Here is a 24,016-nt window from a genome sequence, read left to right as displayed (position 1 = left end):
CCAGGTCCTTCTGCTTCGTAACACACACAGACACAGTCCTACTAGCGTAGTGGTGGTGTTAGTGCAGGTATCCTACCAGGTCCTTCTGCTTCGTAACACACACACACACACACACACACACACAGTCCTACTAGCGTAGTGGTGGTGTTACAGTCCTATTAGCGTAGTGGTGGTGTTTACAGTCCTACTAGCGTAGTGGTGGTGTTACAGTCCTACTAGTGTAGTGGTGGTGTTACAGTCCTACTAGCGTAGTGGTGGTGTTAGTGCAGGTATCCTACCAGGTCCTTCTGCTTCGTGTTAGTGCAGTAACACACACAGACACAGACACAGTCCTACTAGCGTAGTGGTGGTGTTAGTGCAGGTATCCTACCAGGTCCTTCTGCTTCGTAACACACACAGACACAGACACAGTCCTACTAGCGTAGTGGTGGTGTTACAGTCCTACTAGCGTAGTGGTGGTGTTAGTGCAGGTATCCTACCAGGTCCTTCTGCTTCGTAACACACACAGACACAGACACAGTCCTACTAGCGTAGTGGTGGTGTTAGTGCAGGTATCCTACCAGGTCCTTCTGCTTGGTGGTGTTACACACAGCAGTGGTGGTGTTACACAGACACAGTCCTACTAGCGTAGTGGTGGTGTTACAGTCCTACTAGCGTAGTGGTGGTGTTAGTGCAGGTATCCTACCAGGTCCTTCTGCTTCGTAACACACACAGACACAGACACAGTCCTACTAGCGTAGTGGTGGTGTTACAGTCCTACTAGCGTAGTGGTGGTGTTACAGTCCTACTAGCGTAGTGGTGGTGTTACAGTCCTACTAGCGTAGTGGTGGTGTTTACAGTCCTACTAGCGTAGTGGTGGTGTTACAGTCCTACTAGCGTAGTGGTGGTGTTACAGTCCTACTAGCGTAGTGGTGGTGTTACAGTCCTACTAGTGTAGTGGTGGTGTTACAGTCCTACTAGCGTAGTGGTGGTGTTACAGTCCTACTAGCGTAGTGGTGGTGTTACAGTCCTACTAGTGTAGTGGTGGTGTTACAGTCCTACTAGCGTAGTGGTGGTGTTACAGTCCTACTAGCGTAGTGGTGGTGTTAGTGCAGGTATCCTACCAGGTCCTTCTGCTCTGTATTGATCTTCTGTTCCTCCTCCAGCTGACCAGACAGTTCGTTGATCTTCCTCTCCAGTTTAATGATGGTGTTGCTCATCACCACCTTGTTCCTGCACAGGAGAACTCCGTCAATACACCAGTCCACAAACACTGTGTAGTCGTCCTGTAGATACAAAAAGGAGACGTACCTCTCCTCCACTCTGAGAGCGTTCTCCAGCTCCTTGACCCGGTTCTCTGTCTTAGTGATCACATCCACCTGGACCCTGGAGCTGTGAAGTTCCTCCATCGCCACACGCAGGTCACGCAGCTACAGACACCACAGGAAGGAATGTTACGGTACACCACAGGAAGGAATGTTAGACACCACAGGAAGGAATGTTACGGTACACCACATGAAGGAATGTTACAGTACACCACAGGAAGGAATGTTAGACACCACAGGAAGGAATGTTACGGTACACCACAGGAAGGAATGTTACGGTACACCACAGGAAGGAATGTTACAGTACACCACAGGAAGGAATGTTACAGTACACCACAGGAAGGAATGTTACAGACACCACAGGAAGGAATGTTACAGTACACCACAGGAAGGAATGTTACGGTACACCACAGGAAGGAATGTTACGGTACACCACAGGAAGGAATGTTACAGTACACCACAGGAAGGAATGTTACAGACACCACAGGAAGGAATGTTACAGTACACCACAGGAAGGAATGTTACAGTACACCACAGGAAGGAATGTTACGGTACACCACCGGAAGGAATGTTACAGTACACCACAGGAAGAAATGTTACAGTACACCACAGGAAGGAATGTTACAGTACACCACAGGAAGGAATGTTAGACACCACAGGAAGGAATGTTACAGTACACCACAGGTCGTTTGGTTCTGCCTTCCATTGCTGCCGGGGTTTCTGGCGCTTTGGGGTGTCAGGGTAGCCTAGTGGTTAGAGCGTTGGACTAGCAACTAGAAGGTTGCAAGTTCAAATCCCAGAGCTGACAAGGTACAAATCTGTCTTTCTGCCCCTGAACAGGCAGTTAACCCACTGTTCCTAGGCAGTCATTGAAAATAAGAATTTGTTCTTAACTGTCTTGCCTGGTAAAATAAATGTAACCATAGGCCCTATATACAACACCGATGTATAGATGGATCACGTAGCTACACCACAGGCTGATGTCCCCACCATGCAGGTTACAACAGTTACAACAAAACCCAGCCGTAGTTACCGTACCTGTCTCTCAAAATAACCATGCAGGTCCCCACCATGCAGGTCCCCACCATGCAGGTCCCCACCATGCACCACCTAGCCGTAGTTACAGTACCTGTCTCGTCAGGTTGATCTTCTCACTGTCCAGCTGCTCATTCACATATTTCTCCTGAATCAACTTCAGCTGGAGCTGTTCTGTCTGTGAAGAACACAACAGTCTGTTTTAGATAGTACTTCACACCCACTGGGGCACGTCCTCAACAAAACAAACCCTGCCCCCATTCGCTGCTGGCGAATCAGATCAACATCAGAATATAATTAACTCTTACTGGTCAAGGAATCTTGGATTCAGTTAAAGTCCCAGAAGATGACATTTCATATTTAAATGATTTATGAGAACGTTTTGACTAACTATATTAATTGACGTGAACAGAGAACACAAGAACATTGGTTCAGTGTGGCATAGTGGTCAGGGTTCAGAGGTCAGGCAGACAGACGTACCTGTTCGATGGCTCTCTTGTGCTTCCTGGCCCAACTCTGTTCACTGTCCTGCATCTCCTCCAGGTCGCTCTCAAGATCTATCGCTTTCTCCTGTGAAAGGAGAAACACGTCAACCAATCAATCAATCAATCGATCGAATCGATCTATATAACACCTTTTCTACATGGGTAGTTGTTATAAAACACGATCAATCACACAGTTGTCACGGTGACAGTAAACGTCAAAGACGATGCTGAACTACGTCCGTTTATCTGTATTCTAGAGCTACACGTAACCGCCAAAATAAAGGAAACACTTGAGTAAACGAAGGACCCAAAAAGTATATGGAAAGCAGGTGGTTCCTGAGTTAATTAAGCAATTAACATCCCGTCATGCTTAGGGTCATGTATAGCAAGTCCCAATTGTCCATTATTTTGGCTACCATGGCTAGAAGAGATCTCAGTGACTTTGAAAGAGGTGCTGTGTGTGTGTGTGTGTGTGTGTGTGTGTGTGTGTGTGTGTGTGTGTGTGTGCGTATCTCAGGTGACCGATCGCAACCGAATGGGAGATTCTGGAGCGACGCCTGAGACAGTATTTTCCACCACCGTCAACAAAACACCAAATGATGGAATTTCTGGTGGAAGAAATGGTGTCACATCCCTCCAATAGAGATCCAGACACCTGTAGAATGTATGCCGAGGTGCATTGAAAATGTTCTGGAGTCACATGGTGGCCCAACACTCTATTAAGACACTATGTTGGGTTTCCATTATTTTGGCAGTTACCTGTTCATCTACAGTATATCACCCAAGGTTCATACAGTCTACTCTCTCTATATCTACAGTATCATACAGTCTACTCTCTCTATATCTACAGTATATCTCCCACGGTTCATACAGTCTACTCTCTCTATATCTACAGTATATCGCCCAAGGTTCATACAGTCTACTCTCTCTATATCTACAGTATATTGCCCAAGGTTCATACAGTCTACTCTCTCTATATCTACAGTATCATACAGTCTACTCTCTCTATATCTACAGTATATCTCCCACGGTTCATACAGTCTACTCTCTCTATATCTACAGTATATCGCCCAAGGTTCATACAGTCTACTCTCTCTATATCTACAGTATATCGCCCAAGGTTCATACAGTCTACTGTCTCTATATCTACAGTATCATACAGTCTACTCTCTCTATATCTACATTATATCTCCACAGTTCATACAGTCTACTCTCTCTATATCTACAGTATATCGCCCAAGGTTCATACAGTCTACTCTCTCTATATCTACAGTATATCGCCCAAGGTTCATACAGTCTACTGTCTCTATATCTACAGTATCATACAGTCTACTCTCTCTATATCTACATTATATCTCCCACGGTTCATACAGTCTACTCTCTCTATATCTACAGTATATCGCCCAAGGTTCATACAGTCTACTCTCTCTATATCTACAGTATATCGCCCAAGGTTCATACAGTCTACTCTCTCTATATCTACAGTATATCTCCCACGGTTCATACAGTCTACTCTCTCTATATCTACAGTATCATACAGTCTTCTCTCTATATCTACATTATATCTCCCACGGTTCATACAGTCTACTCTCTCTATATCTACAGTATATCTCCCACGGTTCATACAGTCTACTCTCTCTATATCTACAGTATATCGCCCAAGGTTCATACAGTCTACTCTCTCTATATCTACAGTATCATACAGTCTACTCTCTATATATCTACAGTATATCTCCCACGGTTCATACAGTCTACTCTCTCTATATCTACAGTATATCTCCCACGGTTCATACAGTTTACTCTCTCTATATCTACAGTATATCTCCCACGGTTCATACAGTTTACTCTCTCTATATCTACAGTATCATACAGTCTACTCTCTCTATATCTACAGTATCATACAGTCTACTCTCTCTATATCTACAGTATCATACAGTCTACTCTCTCTATATCTTCAGTATATCTTGCTTGGCCAGGTCCTCTTTAAACTGGGCTTAGGGTTTATGGTGCTCTCCGTCTGTCTGTACCAACCTGAGCCTGTTTGAGTTGCTTGTCCAGGTCCTCCTTGGTCTGTGCAGCCGTCTGTAGCTCCATGGTCAGGTCCTCTACACTCCTCTCTGCCTGCTTCAACTGCAGCTGAACTCTCTCTCTCAGCTGGATCTCCTCCTCCAGGGAACGCTCCTTATCTATCAGCTTACCTGACACCTGACAACACATACACTTATCTATCAGCTCACCTGACAACACATACAGTTATCTATCAGTTTACCTGACACCTGACAACACATACAGTTATCTATCAGCTTACCTGACAACACATACAGTTATCTATCAGTTTACCTGACAACACATACAGTTATCTATCAGCTCACCTGACACCTGACAACACATACAGTTATCTATCAGTTTACCTGACAACACATACAGTTATCTATCAGTTTACCTGACAACACATACAGTTATCTATCAGTTTACCTGACAACACATACAGTTATCTATCAGTTTACCTGACAACACATACAGTTATCTATCAGTTTACCTGACACCTGACAACACATACAGTTATCTATCAGTTTACCTGACAACACATACAGTTATCTATCAGCTCACCTGACAACACATACAGTTATCTATCAGTTTACCTGACACCTGACAACACATACAGTTATCTACCAGCTCACCTGACAACACATACAGTAATCTATCAGCTTACCTGACAACACATACAGTTATCTATCAGTTTACCTGACAACACATACAGTTATCTACCAGCTCACCTGACAACACATACAGTTATCTACCAGCTCACCTGACAACACATACAGTTATCTATCAGTTTACCTGACAACACATACAGTAATCTACCAGCTTACCTGACAACACATACAGTTATCTATCAGTTTACCTGACACCTGACAACACATACAGTTATCTACCAGCTTACCTGACAACACATACAGTTATCTACCAGCTTACCTGACAACACATACAGTAATCTACCAGCTTACCTGACACCTGACAGAGTATAACAGAGTGTAAGAAATATACAATACACAGAGTGTAATAAAGAATACTATATCCATGTGTGAATCAGAACAATCACATATGGACACACATTTTACAGTATGGGTCAGGTAGGTTACAATCATGATGGCTGTAAACACGTTTCCACTGAAGCAGAAATTACTTTCAAAAGCCAATCTTAAGCAGAAATGACTTTCAAAAGCCAATCTTAAGCAGAAATGACTTTCAAAAGCCAATCTGAAGCAGAAATGATCTGCATTTGACTACAGTAAGACCCGTAAGGCCCTTGACCTCATCTACCTGTCCCTGGAGACGGCTGACAGTCTGCTGGGCTCTCTGCAGCTCCTGGTCCTTCTCCAGTATCGTCTCCTCCAGCTCCTTTACCCTCAGCTGGTCCCCATCTCGTAGCTTCTGGTGCAGACTGAGCTCTGCTGAGGCCTGGGTGGCTCTCTGTTGGGCCTCCCCGAGCTGTGGAGGGAGAGTAATGTCACGCAAAGCAAACGATCTAGGGTTAATGTAATGTACACTGAGGGTGTTACATTTAAAACTGGTCCAGTGTCTATACGGGGTCTGCCCTTTTCAGTGTTAAATGAACACAATGCTTAGTGCCAAGCCTCATTTGTATATTTCCCAGAGTGCCTTGACTTTCGAGTGAATTGTAGAGTTATACCCCCCATGACTGTATTTGTTGGTGACAGAGACATGGATGTTGCATTCATCAATATTCAGTCCTGTGGACTTTGCCAAGTGAGATCCTGTTATCAACACAATACAACACATATTTCACGAGGCCTTATTTTGAGGGTCCAGGTTTAGCCTAATACAGTGTCTTGAAACTCCTGGTTTACAGGCCACATCAGGCCTGCAAAGTCACATTATGCTGGCTTGCAAAGTGAGTTGTAATTCCTATTGGAATCCAGCCAGAGTAGGACTATCCAACATTCAAAATGTTTATTCACCCACAACCTGCATTTAGAATGACTGAACAGGTTGGGAAGACTAAGCTATGATGCAACCTCAAGCATCTAACCTGGAACAGCCACTACAGTAACAAGTCCAATGAAGAGATTGGATTCGTTTAGAAAAATGTATGTTATATTTGAGTAGCAAAAAACATAGATATTGAAACAAAACAACAACAAAAAAATCTCTCTGCAATAGAGCATGCTGGGAAACATAATGATGAGCGTGGGTTTTGTTTTAACACTGGTTATTAACAACAACACTGGGGTTATTTCACACCAATGAGTATTTAATTTAACACTTACAGAGTTAATGTAACTCCTGAATCAACACAAGGAAATGTTACACGAATTCAATTTCGAATTTCAACAATCTTCAAGTTGTGGCATTGGAATCGAATTGGAATTAGAATGTTTGGAATGTTTGAATTGGAATTAGAATGTTTGGAATGTTTGAATTGGAATTAGAATGTTTGGAATGTTTGAATTGGAATTAGAATGTTTGGAATGTTTGAATTGGAATAGTAAAAAAAAAAAATTGTAATTTAACTGAACTGTAATTTATTAGTTCATGGATTTAGTTAAACAAAAGTACTGATTTGTTTTTAAATCATTTTAATGTGTATTTCTATACTCCCTGAAAGCTTGAGGGAAATTAATTTGAATATGTGGAATAGTTTGGGATAATACTGAATTAGGAATTTAATTAGTGGAATTTACCTAACAATAAAATTGAAAGGAAATTAAATTATCTCTGAATTTAAAGACTGACCTGGAATTTGAATATTATTAAAAGGAATTTACAGGACAAGAGAATTTAATTTGAATTTAATTTGTGGAATGAACCACAACCCTTGAAGCTACATTATAGGTGTGTAAAGTGAACAGACCTGTACCTCAGTCTCCAGTCTGAAGACTGACTCTTGATCTCTCACACTCTCACACACACACACGCACCCACGCACACACACGCACGCACGCACACACACACACACACACACACACACACGCGCACCCACGCACACACACACACGTATAAGTATAATAATGCAACTGTACCTCAGTCTCCAGTCTGAAGACTGACTCTTGATCTCTCACGCACGCACAGAAACACACACACACACACACACACACACACACACACACACACACACACACACACACACACGTATAAGTATAATAATGCAACTGTACCTCAGTCTCCAGTCTGAAGACTGACTCTTGATCTCTCACGCACGCACACACGCACACACACACACACACACACACACACACGTATAAGTATAATAATGCAACTGTACCTCAGTCTCCAGTCTGAAGACAGTGTCACTGAGCTCTGATGTCCTCTTGTCCCGTGTCTCCTTGGCCCCCGCTAGCTCCTCCAACTGTCTCTCAGACAGCCACAGCTTCTCGGACAGACCCTCGGCATGGAGCGACTGCTTCTCCAGCGCCTCCTATAGGGGACATGGTGTAGGACAGACACAGAGGCTGGGGCTGAAATGGAACCCTACTCGTTACACAGTGCACTAGTTTTGAGCAGGGTCATGGTAGGGACATTTTTGGATGCACACAGGGGCTCACGCAAGGCAGACACATAGGCCCAGCTGACTGACAGGTCTCTGGTAGAATAGGCCCAGCTAACTGAGGTCTGTGGTAGAATAGGCCCAGCTAACTGACTGACTGAGGTCTGTGGTAGAATAGGCCCAGCTAACTGACTGACTGAGGTCTGTGGTAGAATAGGCCCAGCTAACTGACTGACTGAGGTCTGTGGTAGAATAGGCCCAGCTGACTGAGGTCTGTGGTAGAATAGGCCCAGCTGACTGACTGAGGTCTGTGGTAGAATAGGCCCAGCTAACTGAGGTCTGTGGTAGAATAGGCCCAGCTGACTGACAGGTCTCTGGTAGAAAAGGCCCAGCTGACTGACTGAGGTCTGTGGTAGAATAGGCCCAGCTAACTGAGGTCTGTGGTAGAATAGGCCCAGTTGACTGACAGGTCTCTGGTAGAATAGGCCCAGCTGACTGACTGAGGTCTGTGGTAGAATAGGCCCAGCTGACTGAGGTCTGTGGTAGAATAGGCCCAGCTAACTAACTGAGGTCTGTGGTAGAATAGCCCCAGCTAACTAACTGAGGTCTGTGGTAGAATAGGCCCAGCTGACTGAGGTCTGTGGTAGAATAGGCCCAGCTGACTGACTGGTCTGTGGTAGAATAGGCCCAGCTGACTGACTGACTGAGGTCTGTGGTAGAATAGGCTCAGCTAACTGACAGGTCTGTGGTAGAATAGGCCCAGCTAACTGAGGTCTGTGGTAGAATAGGCCCAGCTAACTGAGGTCTGTGGTAGAATAGGCCCAGCTAACTGAGGTCTGTGGTAGAATAGGCCCAGCTAACTGAGGTCTGTGGTAGAATAGGCCCAGCTGACTGACTGACAGGTCTGTGGTAGAATAGGCCCAGCTGACTGAGGTCTGTGGTAGAATAGGCCCAGCTGACTGACTAACTGGTCTGTGGTAGAATAGGCCCAGCTGACTGACTAACTGGTCTGTGGTAGAATAGGCCCAGCTGACTGACTGACTGGTCTGTGGTAGAATAGGCCCAGCTGACTGACAGGTCTGTGGTAAAATAGGCCCAGCTAACTGACTGGTCTGTGGTGGAATAGGCCCAGCTAACTGACTGACAGGTCTGTGGTAGAATAGGCCCAGCTGACTGACTGAGGTCTGTGGTAGAATAGGCCCAGCTGACTGACTGACTGAGGTCTGTGGTAGAATAGGCCCAGCTAACTGACTGACTGAGGTCTGTGGTAGAATAAGCCCAGCTGACTGACTGGTCTGTGGTAGAATAGGCCCAGCTGACTGACAGGTCTGTGGTAGAACAGGCCCAGCTAACTGACTGACTGAGGTCTGTGGTAGAATAGGCCCAGCTAACTGACTGATTGAGGTCTGTGGTAGAATAGGCCCAGCTAACTGACTGACTGAGGTCTGTGGTAGAATAAGCCCAGCTGACTGACTGGTCTGTGGTAGAATAGGCCCAGCTAACTGACTGTCTGTGGTAGAATAGGCACAGCTAACTGAGGTCTGTGGTAGAATAGGCCCAGCTGACTGACAGGTCTGTGGTAGAATAGGCCCAGCTGACTGACTGGTCTGTGGTAGAATAGGCCCAGCTGACTGACTGGTCTGTGGTAGAATAGGCCCAGCTGACTGACTGGTCTGTGGTAGAATAGGCCCAGCTGACTGACAGGTCTGTGGTAGAATAGGCCCAGCTGACTGACTGAGGTCTGTGGTAGAATAGGCCCAGGTAACTGACTGAGGTCTGTGGTAGAATAGGCCCAGCTGACTGAGGTCTGTGGTAGAATAGGCCCAGCTGACTGAGGTCTGTGGTGGAATAGGCCCAGCTAACTGAGGTCTGTGGTAGAATAGGCCCAGCTAACTGAGGTCTGTGGTAGAATAGGCCCAGCTAACTGAGGTCTGTGGTAGAATAGGCCCAGCAGACTGAGGTCTGTGGTAAAATAGGCCCAGCTGACTGACAGGTCTGTGGTAGAATAGGTCCAGCTAACTGACTGACTGAGGTCTGTGGTAGAATAGGCCCAGCTAACGGAGATCTGTGGTAGAATAGGCCCAGCTAACTGACAGACTGAGGTCTGTGGTAGAATAGGCCCAGCTGACTGACAGGTCTGTGGTTAGAATAGGCCCAGCTGACTGACAGGTCTGTGGTAGAATAGGCCCAGCTAACTGACTGACTGAGGTCTGTGGTAGAATAAGCCCAGCTGACTGACTGGTCTGTGGTAGAATAGGCCGAGCTGACTGACAGGTCTGTGGTAGAATAGGCCCAGCTAACTGACTGAGGTCTCTGGTAGAATAGGCCCAGCTAACTGACAGGTCGGTGGTAGAATAGGCCCAGCTAACTGACTGTCTGTGGTAGAATAGGCCCAGCTAACTGACTGTCTGTGGTAGAATAGGCACAGCTAACTGAGGTCTGTGGTAGAATAGGCCCAGCTGACTGACAGGTCTGTGGTAGAATAGGCCCAGCTAACTGACAGGTCTGTGGTAGAATAGGCCCAGCTGACTGAGGTCTGTGGTAGAATAGGCACAGCTGACTGACAGATCTGTGGTAGAATAGGCCCAGCTGACTGACTGACTGGTCTGTGGTAGAATAGGCCCAGCTGACTGAGGTCTGTGGTAGAATAGGCCCAGCTGACTGACAGGTCTGTGGTAGAATAGGCCCAGCTAACTGACAGGTCTGTGGTAGAATAGGCCCAGCTGACTGAGGTCTGTGGTAGAATAGGCACAGCTGACTGAGGTCTGTGGTGGAATAGGCCCAGCTAACTGAGGTCTGTGGTAGAATAGGCCCAGCTAACTGAGGTCTGTGGTAGAATAGGCCCAGCTAACTGAGGTCTGTGGTAGAATAGGCCCAGCAGACTGAGGTCTGTGGTAAAATAGGCCCAGCTGACTGACAGGTCTGTGGTAGAATAGGCCCAGCTAACGGAGATCTGTGGTAGAATAGGCCCAGCTAACTGACTGACTGAGGTCTGTGGTAGAATAGGCCCAGCTGACTGACAGGTCTGTGGTTAGAATAGGCCCAGCTGACTGACAGGTCTGTGGTAGAATAGGCCCAGCTAACTGACTGACTGAGGTCTGTGGTAGAATAAGCCCAGCTGACTGACTGGTCTGTGGTAGAATAGGCCCAGCTGACTGACAGGTCTGTGGTAGAATAGGCCCAGCTAACTGACTGAGGTCTGTGGTAGAATAGGCCCAGCTAACTGACAGGTCGGTGGTAGAATAGGCCCAGCTAACTGACTGTCTGTGGTAGAATAGGCCCAGCTAACTGACTGTCTGTGGTAGAATAGGCACAGCTAACTGAGGTCTGTGGTAGAATAGGCCCAGCTGACTGACAGGTCTGTGGTAGAATAGGCCCAGCTAACTGACAGGTCTGTGGTAGAATAGGCACAGCTGACTGAGGTCTGTGGTAGAATAGGCCCAGCTGACTGACAGATCTGTGGTAGAATAGGCACAGCTGACTGACTGACTGGTCTGTGGTAGAATAGGCCCAGCTAACGGAGATCTGTGGTAGAATAGGCCCAGCTAACTGACTGACTGAGGTCTGTGGTAGAATAGGCCCAGCTGACTGACAGGTCTGTGGTAGAATAGGCCCAGCTGACTGACAGGTCTGAGGTAGAATAGGCCCAGCTAACTGACTGACTGAGGTCTGTGGTAGAATAAGCCCAGCTGACTGACTGGTCTGTGGTAGAATAGGCCCAGCTGACTGACAGTTCTGTGGTAGAATAGGCCCAGCTAACTGACTGAGGTCTGTGGTAGAATAGGCCCAGCTAACTGACAGGTCTGTGGTAGAATAGGCCCAGCTAACTGACTGACTGAGGTCTGTGGTAGAATAAGCCCAGCTGACTGACTGGTCTGTGGTAGAATAGGCCCAGCTGACTGACAGGTCTGTGGTAGAATAGGCCCAGCTAACTGACTGAGGTCTGTGGTAGAATAGGCCCAGCTAACTGACAGGTCTGTGGTAGAATAGGCCCAGCTAACTGACTGTCTGTGGTAGAATAGGCCCAGCTAACTGACTGTCTGTGGTAGAATAGGCACAGCTAACTGAGGTCTGTGGTAGAATAGGCCCAGCTGACTGACAGGTCTGTGGTAGAATAGGCCCAGCTAACTGACAGGTCTGTGGTAGAATAGGCCCAGCTGACTGAGGTCTGTGGTAGAATAGGCACAGCTGACTGACAGATCTGTGGTAGAATAGGCCCAGCTGACTGACTGACTGGTCTGTGGTAGAATAGGCCCAGCTGACTGACAGGTCTGTGGTAAAATAGGCCCAGCTAACTGACTGGTCTGTGGTAGAATAGGCCCAGCTAACTGACTGACAGGTCTGTGGTAGAATAGGCCCAGCTGACTGACTGACTGAGGTCTGTGGTAGAATAGGCCCAGCTAACTGACTGACTGAGGTCTGTGGTAGAATAAGCCCAGCTGACTGACTGGTCTGTGGTAGAATAGGCCCAGCTGACTGACAGGTCTGTGGTAGAATAGGCCCAGCTAACTGACTGAGGTCTGTGGTAGAATAGGCCCAGCTAACTGACTGACTGAGGTCTGTGGTAGAATAGGCCCAGCTAACTGACTGACTGAGGTCTGTGGTAGAATAGGCCCAGCTGACTGAGGTCTGTGGTAGAATAGGCCCAGTTGACTGACAGGTCTATGGTAGAATAGGCCCAGCTGACTGACTGAGGTCTGTGGTAGAATAGGCCCAGCTGACTGAGGTCTGTGGTAGAATAGGCCCAGCTAACTAACTGAGGTCTGTGGTAGAATAGCCCCAGCTAACTAACTGAGGTCTGTGGTAGAATAGGCCCAGCTGACTGAGGTCTGTGGTAGAATAGGCACAGCTGACTGACAGATCTGTGGTAGAATAGGCCCAGCTGACTGACTGACTGGTCTGTGGTAGAATAGGCCCAGCTGACTGACAGGTCTGTGGTAAAATAGGCCCAGCTAACTGACTGGTCTGTGGTAGAATAGGCCCAGCTAACTGACTGACAGGTCTGTGGTAGAATAGGCCCAGCTGACTGACTGAGGTCTGTGGTAGAATAGGCCCAGCTGACTGACTGACTGAGGTCTGTGGTAGAATAGGCCCAGCTAACTGACTGACTGAGGTCTGTGGTAGAATAAGCCCAGCTGACTGACTGGTCTGTGGTAGAATAGGCCCAGCTGACTGACAGGTCTGTGGTAGAATAGGCCCAGCTAACTGACTGAGGTCTGTGGTAGAATAGGCCCAGCTAACTGACTGACTGAGGTCTGTGGTAGAATAGGCCCAGCTAACTGACTGACTGAGGTCTGTGGTAGAATAAGCCCAGCTGACTGACTGTCTGTGGTAGAATAGGCACAGCTAACTGAGGTCTGTGGTAGAATAGGCCCAGCTGACTGACAGGTCTGTGGTAGAATAGGCCCAGCTGACTGACTGGTCTGTGGTAGAATAGGCCCAGCTGACTGACTGGTCTGTGGTAGAATAGGCCCAGCTGACTGACAGGTCTGTGGTAGAATAGGCCCAGCTGACTGACAGGTCTGTGGTAGAATAGGCCCAGCTGACTGACTGAGGTCTGTGGTAGAATAGGCCCAGCTAACTGACTGAGGTCTGTGGTAGAATAGGCCCAGCTGACTGAGGTCTGTGGTAGAATAGGCCCAGCTGACTGAGGTCTGTGGTGGAATAGGCCCAGCTAACTGAGGTCTGTGGTAGAATAGGCCCAGCTAACTGAGGTCTGTGTTAGAATAGGCCCAGCTAACTGAGGTCTGTGGTGGAATAGGCCCAGCTAACTGAGGTCTGTGGTAGAATAGGCCCAGCTAACTGAGGTCTGTGGTAGAATAGGCCCAGCTGACTGAGGTCTGTGGTAGAATAGGCCCAGCTAACTGACAGGTCTGTGGTAGAATAGGCCCAGCTAACTGACTGACTGAGGTCTGTGGTAGAATAAGCCCAGCTGACTGACTGGTCTGTGGTAGAATAGGCCCAGCTGACTGACAGGTCTGTGGTAGAATAGGCCCAGCTAACTGACTGAGGTCTGTGGTAGAATAGGCCCAGCTAACTGACAGGTCTGTGGTAGAATAGGCCCAGCTAACTGACTGTCTGTGGTAGAATAGGCCCAGCTAACTGACTGTCTGTGGTAGAATAGGCACAGCTAACTGAGGTCTGTGGTAGAATAGGCCCAGCTGACTGACAGGTCTGTGGTAGAATAGGCCCAGCTGACTGACAGGTCTGTGGTAGAATAGGCCCAGCTGACTGACTGAGGTCTGTGGTAGAATAGGCCCAGCTAACTGACTGAGGTCTGTGGTAGAATAGGCCCAGCTGACTGAGGTCTGTGGTAGAATAGGCCCAGCTGACTGAGGTCTGTGGTGGAATAGGCCCAGCTAACTGAGGTCTGTGGTAGAATAGGCCCAGCTAACTGAGGTCTGTGTTAGAATAGGCCCAGCTAACTGAGGTCTGTGGTGGAATAGGCCCAGCTAACTGAGGTCTGTGGTAGAATAGGCCCAGCTGACTGACAGTTCTGTGGTAGAATAGGCCCAGCTGACTGAGGTCTGTGGTAGAATAGGCCCAGCTAACTGACAGGTCTGTGGTAGAATAGGCCCAGCTAACTGACTGACTGAGGTCTGTGGTAGAATAGGCCCAGCTGACTGACAGGTCTGTGGTAGAATAGGCCCAGCTGACTGACTGGTCTGTGGTAGAATAGGCCCAGCTGACTGACTGGTCTGTGGTAGAATAGGCCCAGCTGACTGACAGGTCTGTGGTAGAATAGGCCCAGCTGACTGACAGGTCTGTGGTAGAATAGGCCCAGCTGACTGACTGAGGTCTGTGGTAGAATAGGCCCAGCTAACTGACTGAGGTCTGTGGTAGAATAGGCCCAGCTGACTGAGGTCTGTGGTAGAATAGGCCCAGCTGACTGAGGTCTGTGGTGGAATAGGCCCAGCTAACTGAGGTCTGTGGTAGAATAGGCCCAGCTAACTGAGGTCTGTGTTAGAATAGGCCCAGCTAACTGAGGTCTGTGGTGGAATAGGCCCAGCTAACTGAGGTCTGTGGTAGAATAGGCCCAGCTAACTGAGGTCTGTGGTAGAATAGGCCCAGCTGACTGAGGTCTGTGGTAGAATAGGCCCAGCTAACTGACAGGTCTGTGGTAGAATAGGCCCAGCTAACTGACTGACTGAGGTCTGTGGTAGAATAAGCCCAGCTGACTGACTGGTCTGTGGTAGAATAGGCCCAGCTGACTGACAGGTCTGTGGTAGAATAGGCCCAGCTAACTGACTGAGGTCTGTGGTAGAATAGGCCCAGCTAACTGACAGGTCTGTGGTAGAATAGGCCCAGCTAACTGACTGTCTGTGGTAGAATAGGCCCAGCTAACTGACTGTCTGTGGTAGAATAGGCACAGCTAACTGAGGTCTGTGGTAGAATAGGCCCAGCTGACTGACAGGTCTGTGGTAGAATAGGCCCAGCTGACTGACAGGTCTGTGGTAGAATAGGCCCAGCTGACTGACTGAGGTCTGTGGTAGAATAGGCCCAGCTAACTGACTGAGGTCTGTGGTAGAATAGGCCCAGCTGACTGAGGTCTGTGGTAGAATAGGCCCAGCTGACTGAGGTCTGTGGTGGAATAGGCCCAGCTAACTGAGGTCTGTGGTAGAATAGGCCCAGCTAACTGAGGTCTGTGTTAGAATAGGCCCAGCTAACTGAGGTCTGTGGTGGAATAGGCCCAGCTAACTGAGGTCTGTGGTAGAATAGGCCCAGCTGACTGACAGTTCTGTGGTAGAATAGGCCCAGCTGACTGAGGTCTGTGGTAGAATAGGCCCAGCTAACTGACAGGTCTGTGGTAGAATAGGCCCAGCTAACTGACTGACTGAGGTCTGTGGTAGAATAGGCCCAGCTAACGGAGATCTGTGGTAGAATAGGCCCAGCTAACTGACTGACTGAGGTCTGTGGTAGAATAGGCCCAGCTGACTGACAGGTCTGTGGTAGAATAGGCCCAGCTGACTGACAGGTCTGAGGTAGAATAGGCCCAGCTAACTGACTGACTGAGGTCTGTGGTAGAATAAGCCCAGCTGACTGACTGGTCTGTGGTAGAATAGGCCCAGCTGACTGACAGTTCTGTGGTAGAATAGGCCCAGCTAACTGACTGAGGTCTGTGGTAGAATAGGCCCAGCTAACTGACAGGTCTGTGGTAGAATAGGCCCAGCTAACTGACTGACTGAGGTCTGTGGTAGAATAAGCCCAGCTGACTGACTGGTCTGTGGTAGAATAGGCCCAGCTGACTGACAGGTCTGTGGTAGAATAGGCCCAGCTAACTGACAGGTCTGTGGTAGAATAGGCCCAGCTAACTGACTGGTCTGTGGTAGAATAGGCCCAGCTAACTGACTGTCTGTGGTAGAATAGGCACAGCTAACTGAGGTCTGTGGTAGAATAGGCCCAGCTGACTGACAGGTCTGTGGTAGAATAGGCCCAGCTAACTGACAGGTCTGTGGTAGAATAGGCCCAGCTGACTGAGGTCTGTGGTAGAATAGGCACAGCTGACTGACAGATCTGTGGTAGAATAGGCCCAGCTGACTGACTGACTGGTCTGTGGTAGAATAGGCCCAGCTGACTGACAGGTCTGTGGTAAAATAGGCCCAGCTAACTGACTGGTCTGTGGTAGAATAGGCCCAGCTAACTGACTGACAGGTCTGTGGTAGAATAGGCCCAGCTGACTGACTGACTGAGGTCTGTGGTAGAATAGGCCCAGCTAACTGACTGACTGAGGTCTGTGGTAGAATAAGCCCAGCTGACTGACTGGTCTGTGGTAGAATAGGCCCAGCTGACTGACAGGTCTGTGGTAGAATAGGCCCAGCTAACTGACAGGTCTGTGGTAGAATAGGCCCAGCTAACTGACTGACTGAGGTCTGTGGTAGAATAGGCCCAGCTAACTGACTGACTGAGGTCTGTGGTAGAATAAGCCCAGCTGACTGACTGTCTGTGGTAGAATAGGCACAGCTAACTGAGGTCTGTGGTAGAATAGGCCCAGCTGACTGACAGGTCTGTGGTAGAATAGGCCCAGCTGACTGACTGGTCTGTGGTAGAATAGGCCCAGCTGACTGACTGGTCTGTGGTAGAATAGGCCCAGCTGACTGACAGGTCTGTGGTAGAATAGGCCCAGCTGACTGACAGGTCTGTGGTAGAATAGGCCCAGCTGACTGACTGAGGTCTGTGGTAGAATAGGCCCAGCTAACTGACTGAGGTCTGTGGTAGAATAGGCCCAGCTGACTGAGGTCTGTGGTAGAATAGGCCCAGCTGACTGAGGTCTGTGGTGGAATAGGCCCAGCTAACTGAGGTCTGTGGTAGAATAGGCCCAGCTAACTGAGGTCTGTGTTAGAATAGGCCCAGCTAACTGAGGTCTGTGGTGGAATAGGCCCAGCTAACTGAGGTCTGTGGTAGAATAGGCCCAGCTAACTGAGGTCTGTGGTAGAATAGGCCCAGCTGACTGAGGTCTGTGGTAGAATAGGCCCAGCTGACTGACAGGTCTGTGGTAGAATACGCCCAGCTAACTGACTGACTGAGGTCTGTGGTAGAATAGGCCCAGCTAACGGAGATCTGTGGTAGAATAGGCCCAGCTAACTGACTGACTGAGGTCTGTGGTAGAATAGGCCCAGCTGACTGACAGGTCTGTGGTAGAATAGGCCCAGCTGACTGACAGGTCTGTGGTAGAATAGGCCCAGCTAACTGACTGACTGAGGTCTGTGGTAGAATAAGCCCAGCTGACTGACTGGTCTGTGGTAGAATAGGCCCAGCTGACTGACAGTTCTGTGGTAGAATAGGCCCAGCTAACTGACTGAGGTCTGTGGTAGAATAGGCCCAGCTAACTGACAGGTCTGTGGTAGAATAGGCCCAGCTAACTGACTGTCTGTGGTAGAATAGGCCCAGCTAACTGACTGTCTGTGGTAGAATAGGCACAGCTAACTGAGGTCTGTGGTAGAATAGGCCCAGCTGACTGACAGGTCTGTGGTAGAATAGGCCCAGCTAACTGACAAGTCTGTGGTAGAATAGGCCCAGCTGACTGACTGAGGTCTGTGGTAGAATAGGCCCAGCTGACTGACTGGTCTGTGGTAGAATAGGCCCAGCTGACTGACAGGTCTGTGGTAGAATAGGCCCAGCTAACTGACTGACTGAGGTCTGTGGTAGAATAGGCCCAGCTAACGGAGATCTGTGGTAGAATAGGCCCAGCTAACTGACTGAGGTCTGTGGTAGAATAGGCCCAGCTGACTGACTGGTCTGTGGTAGAATAGGCCCAGCTGACTGACAGGTCTGTGGTAGAATAGGCCCAGCTAACTGACTGACTGAGGTCTGTGGTAGAATAGGCCCAGCTAACGGAGACCTGTGGTAGAATAGGCCCAGCTGACTGACTGGTCTGTGGTAGAATAGGCCCAGCTGACTGACAGGTCTGTGGTAGAATAGGCCCAGCTGACTGACAGGTCTGTGGTAGAATAGGTCCAGCTAACTGAGGTCTGTGGAAGAATAGGCCCAGCTAACTGAGGTCTGTGGTAGAATAGGCCCAGCTAACTGACTGAGGTCTGTGGTAGAATAGGCCCAGCTGACTGAGGTCTGTGGTAGAATGGTAGAATAGGCCCAGCTGACTGAGGTCTGTGGTGGAATAGGCCCAGCTAACTGAGGTCTGTGGTAGCATAGGCCCAGCTAACTGAGGTCTGTGGTAGAATAGGCCCAGCTAACTGAGGTCTGTGGTGGAATAGGCCCAGCTAACTGAGGTCTGTGGTAGAATAGGCCCAGCTGACTGAGGTCTGTGTTAGAATAGGCCCAGCTGACTGACTGACTGAGGTCTGTGGTAGAATAGGCCCAGCTAACGGAGATCTGTGGTAGAATAGGCCCAGCTAACTGACTGACTGAGATCTGTGGTAGAATAGGCTCAGCTGACTGACAGGTCTGTGGTAGAATAGGCCCAGCTGACTGACAGGTCTGTGGTAGAATAGGCCCAGCTAACTGACTGACTGAGGTCTGTGGTAGAATAAGCCCAGCTGACTGACTGGTCTATGGTAGAATAGGCCCAGCTGACTGACAGGTATGTGGTAGAATAGGCCCAGCTAACTGACTGAGGTCTGTGGTAGAATAGGCCCAGCTAACTGACAGGTCTGTGGTAGAATAGGCCCAGCTAACTGACAGGTCTGTGGTAGAATAGGCCCAGCTAACTGACTGTCTGTGGTAGAATAGGCCCAGCTAACTGACTGTCTGTGGTAGAATAGGCACAGCTAACTGAGGTCTGTGGTAGAATAGGCCCAGCTGACTGACAGGTCTGTGGTAGAATAGGCCCAGCTAACTGACAGGTCTGTGGTAGAATAGGCCCAGCTGACTGACTGAGGTCTGTGGTAGAATAGGCCCAGCTGACTGACTGGTCTGTAGGTAGAATAGTCCCAGCTGACTGACAGGTCTGTGGTAGAATAGGCCCAGCTGACTGACAGGTCTGTGGTAGAATAGGCCCAGCTAACTGAGGTCTGTGGTAGAATAGGCCCAGCTAACGGAGATCGGTGGTAGAATAGGCCCAGCTGACTGACTGATCTGTGGTAGAATAGGCCCAGCTGACTGACAGGTCTGTGGTAGAATAGGCCCAGCTGACTGACAGGTCTGTGGTAGAATAGGTCCAGCTAACTGAGGTCTGTGGAAGAATAGGCCCAGCTAACTGAGGTCTGTGGTAGAATAGGCCTAGCTAACTGACTTAGGTCTGTGGTAGAATAGGCCCAGCTGACTGAGGTCTGTGGTATAATAGGCCCAGCTGACTGAAGTCTGTGGTGGAATAGGCCCAGCTAACTGAGGTCTGTGGTAGAATAGGCCCAGCTAACTGAGGTCTGTGGTAGAATAGGCCCATCTAACTGAGGTCTGTGGTGGAATAGGCCCAGCTACCTGAGGTCTGTGGTAGAATAGGCCCAGCTAACTGAGGTCTGTGGTAGAATAGGCCCAGCTGACTGAGGTCTGTGGTAGAATAGGCCCAGCTGACTGACAGGTCTGTGGTAGAATAGGCCCAGCTAACTGACTGACTGAGGTCTGTGGTAGAATAGGCCCAGCTAACGGAGATCTGTGGTAGAATAGGCCCAGCTAACTGACTGAGGTCTGTGGTAGAATAGGCCCAGCTAACTGACAGGTCTGTGGTAGAATAGGCCCAGCTAACTGATTGTCTGTGGTAGAATAGGCCCAGCTAACTGACTGTCTGTGGTAGAATAGGCACAGCTAACTGAGGTCTGTGGTAGAATAGGCCCAGCTGACTGACAGGTCTGTGGTAGAATAGGCCCAGCTAACTGACAGGTCTGTGGTAGAATAGGCCCAGCTGACTGACTGAGGTCTGTGGTAGAATAGGCCCAGCTGACTGACTGGTCTGTAGGTAGAATAGTCCCAGCTGACTGACAGGTCTGTGGTAGAATAGGCCCAGCTGACTGACAGGTCTGTGGTAGAATAGGTCCAGCTAACTGAGGTCTGTGGAAGAATAGGCCCAGCTAACTGAGGTCTGTGGTAGAATAGGCCCAGCTAACGGAGATCGGTGGTAGAATAGGCCCAGCTGACTGACTGATCTGTGGTAGAATAGGCCCAGCTGACTGACAGGTCTGTGGTAGAATAGGCCCAGCTGACTGACAGGTATGTGGTAGAATAGGTCCAGCTAACTGAGGTCTGTGGAAGAATAGGCCCAGCTAACTGAGGTCTGTGGTAGAATAGGCCTAGCTAACTGACTGAGGTCTGTGGTAGAATAGGCCCAGCTGACTGAGGTCTGTGGTAGAATAGGCCCAGCTGACTGAAGTCTGTGGTGGAATAGGCCCAGCTAACTGAGGTCTGTGGTAGAATAGGCCCAGCTAACTGAGGTCTGTGGTAGAATAGGCCCATCTAACTGAGGTCTGTGGTGGAATAGGCCCAGCTACCTGAGGTCTGTGGTAGAATAGGCCCAGCTAACTGAGGTCTGTGGTAGAATAGGCCCAGCTGACTGAGGTCTGTGGTAGAATAGGCCCAGCTGACTGACAGGTCTGTGGTAGAATAGGCCCAGCTAACTGACTGACTGAGGTCTGTGGTAGAATAGGCCCAGCTAACGGAGATCTGTGGTAGAATAGGCCCAGCTAACTGACTGACTGAGGTCTGTGGTAGAATAGGCCCAGCTGACTGACAGGTCTGTGGTAGAATAGGCCCAGCTGACTGACAGGTCTGTGGTAGAATAGGCCCAGCTAACTGACTGACTGAGGTCTGTGGTAGAATAGGCCCAGCTAACGGAGATCTGTGGTAGAATAGGCCCAGCTAACTGACTGACTGAGGTCTGTGGTAGAATAGGCCCAGCTGACTGACAGGTCTGTGGTAGAATAGGCCCAGCTGACTGACAGGTCTGTGGTAGAATAGGCCCAGCTAACTGGCTGACTGAGGTCTGTGGTAGAATAAGCCCAGCTGACTGACTGGTCTGTGGTAGAATAGGCCCAGCTGACTGACAGGTCTGTGGTAGAATAGGCCCAGCTAACTGACTGAGGTCTGTGGTAGAATAGGCCCAGCTAACTGACAGGTCTGTGGTAGAATAGGCCCAGCTAACTGACTGTCTGTGGTAGAATAGGCACAGCTAACTGAGGTCTGTGGTAGAATAGGCCCAGCTGACTGACAGGTCTGTGGTAGAATAGGCCCAGCTAACTGACAGGTCTGTGGTAGAATAGGCCCAGCTGACTGACTGAGGTCTGTGGTAGAATAGGCCCAGCTGACTGACTGGTATGTGGTAGAATAGGCCCAGCTGACTGACAGGTCTGTGGTAGAGTAGGCCCAGCTAACTGACTGAGGTCTGTGGTAGAATAGGCCCAGCTAACGGAGATCTGTGGTAGAATAGGCCCAGCTAACTGACTGACTGAGGTCTGTGGTAGAATAGGCCCAGCTAACAGAGATCTGTGGTAGAATAGGCCCAGCTGACTGACTGGTCTGTGGTAGAATAGGCCCAACTGAATGACAGGTCTGTGGTAGAATAGGCCCAGCTGACTGACAGGTCTGTGGTAGAATAGGTCCAGCTAACTGAGGTCTGTGGAAGAATAGGCCCAGCTAACTGAGGTCTGTGGTAGAATAGGCCCAGCTAACTGACTGAGGTCTGTGGTAGAATAGGCCCAGCTGACTGAGGTCTGTGGTAGAATAGGCACAGCTGACTGACAGATCTGTGGTAGAATAGGCCCAGCTGACTGACTGGTCTGTGGTAGAATAGGCCCAGCTGACTGAGGTCTGTGGTAGAATAGGCCCAGCTGACTGACTGACTGAGGTCTGTGGTAGAATAGGCCCAGCTGACTGACAGATCTGTGGTAGAATAGGCCCAGCTAACTGGGGTCTGTGGTGGAATAGGCCCAGCTAACTGAGGTCTGTGGTGGAATCTGATTACGGAGAAGCCTATACTATACCTCAGCGTCCTGTATCTTATTCTTCAGAGACTGCTGCAGGAAGTTGAAGGCGTATTCCTGAGTGTTGGCCTCCACCATCATCTCTCTGGCCTCGGTTAGCTCCGTCTGGAGGAAACATAGATGAGATCAGCTCTCTAGAGACATCCTCTGTGTTTCAACACTTAGAAAACACAACCACTAGTGTTTGACTTGAGCTGAAATAGGTGCCGGGTGCCGGTCCTGTTTATATTCAGGAGCAGGATCTCCATTTTTGTCATATTCTATAACAGGAGCTGAAGCAGTAGGAGATTTGAGGCGCTGGTACATCTCCAGAGTGACTGACAGGGGAAATTGGGGTTAAGTGCCTTGCTCAAAGGGCACATCGATAGATTGTTCACCTAGTCAGCTCAGGGATTCAAACCAGCAACCTTTCAGCTACTGGCCCAACGCTCTTAACCTGAACTATTTGAGAGCTTGTGTGTTGTAAGATAATTATTCTATCCAGCTCCATTAAAGAGTCTCAGAAGAATATACACAGTGTAGTTTATGTGTAGTTCAGTGTTACTGTGTAGTTTTTGTTGTTGTCCAGTGGTACAGTGTAGTTTCTGTGTAGTCCAGTGGTACAGTGTAGTTTCTGTGTTGTCCAGATGAACACAGTGTAGTTTATGTGTACTCCAGATGAACACAGTGTAGTTCCTGTGTACTCCAGATGAACACAGTGTAGTTTCTGTGTACTCCAGATGAACACAGTGTAGTTTATGTGTACTCCAGATGAACACAGTGTAGTTTATGTGTAGTCCAGATGAACACAGTGTAGTTCCTGTGTACTCCAGATGAACACAGTGTAGTTTATGTGTAGTCCAGATGAACACAGTGTAGTTTATGTGTAGTCCAGATGAACACAGTGTAGTTTATGTGTAGTCCAGATGAACACAGTGTAGTTTCTGTGTAGTCCAGATGAACACAGTGTAGTTTCTGTGTAGTCCAGTGTAGTTTCTGTGTTGTCCAGATGAACACAGTGTAGTTTATGTGTACTCCAGATGAACACAGTGTAGTTTATGTGTAGTCCAGATGAACACAGTGTAGTTTCTGTGTAGTCCAGTGTAGTTTCTGTGTAGTCCAGTGTAGTTTCTGTGTTGTCCAGATGAACACAGTGTAGTTTATGTGTACTCCAGATGAACACAGTGTAGTTTATGTGTAGTCCAGATGAACACAGTGTAGTTCCTGTGTAGTCCAGATGAACACAGTGTAGTTCCTGTGTACTCCAGATGAACACAGTGTAGTTTATGTGTACTCCAGATGAACACAGTGTAGTTTATGTGTAGTCCAGATGAACAC

At 48.7% G+C, this 24,016-nt stretch overlaps 1 protein-coding gene across 1 annotated transcript in view; it reads right to left on the bottom strand.

The window, feature by feature from the left end:
• Positions 1-24,016, bottom strand: part of LOC115124014 (myosin-14-like) — a 49,128-nt gene that overhangs the window by 9,709 nt on the left and 15,403 nt on the right. Inside the window, exons 10-17 of the mRNA XM_065006842.1 lie at positions 22,700-22,804; positions 8,112-8,264; positions 6,149-6,316; positions 4,856-5,029; positions 2,820-2,909; positions 2,434-2,517; positions 1,291-1,409; positions 1,104-1,212 (exon numbers count right to left, since the gene is read on the bottom strand). Of these exons, the coding sequence (XP_064862914.1) occupies positions 1,104-1,212; positions 1,291-1,409; positions 2,434-2,517; positions 2,820-2,909; positions 4,856-5,029; positions 6,149-6,316; positions 8,112-8,264; positions 22,700-22,804 (1,002 nt within the window). The remainder of the gene's footprint in view (positions 1-1,103; positions 1,213-1,290; positions 1,410-2,433; positions 2,518-2,819; positions 2,910-4,855; positions 5,030-6,148; positions 6,317-8,111; positions 8,265-22,699; positions 22,805-24,016) is intronic.

Source organism: Oncorhynchus nerka, linkage group LG22 (assembly GCF_034236695.1).
Source record: "Oncorhynchus nerka isolate Pitt River linkage group LG22, Oner_Uvic_2.0, whole genome shotgun sequence".
Classification (NCBI taxonomy): Eukaryota; Metazoa; Chordata; class Actinopteri; order Salmoniformes; family Salmonidae; genus Oncorhynchus; species Oncorhynchus nerka.
Note: the sequence above shows the minus strand (reverse complement) of the source record. Positions and strands in the feature narration are given on the sequence as shown.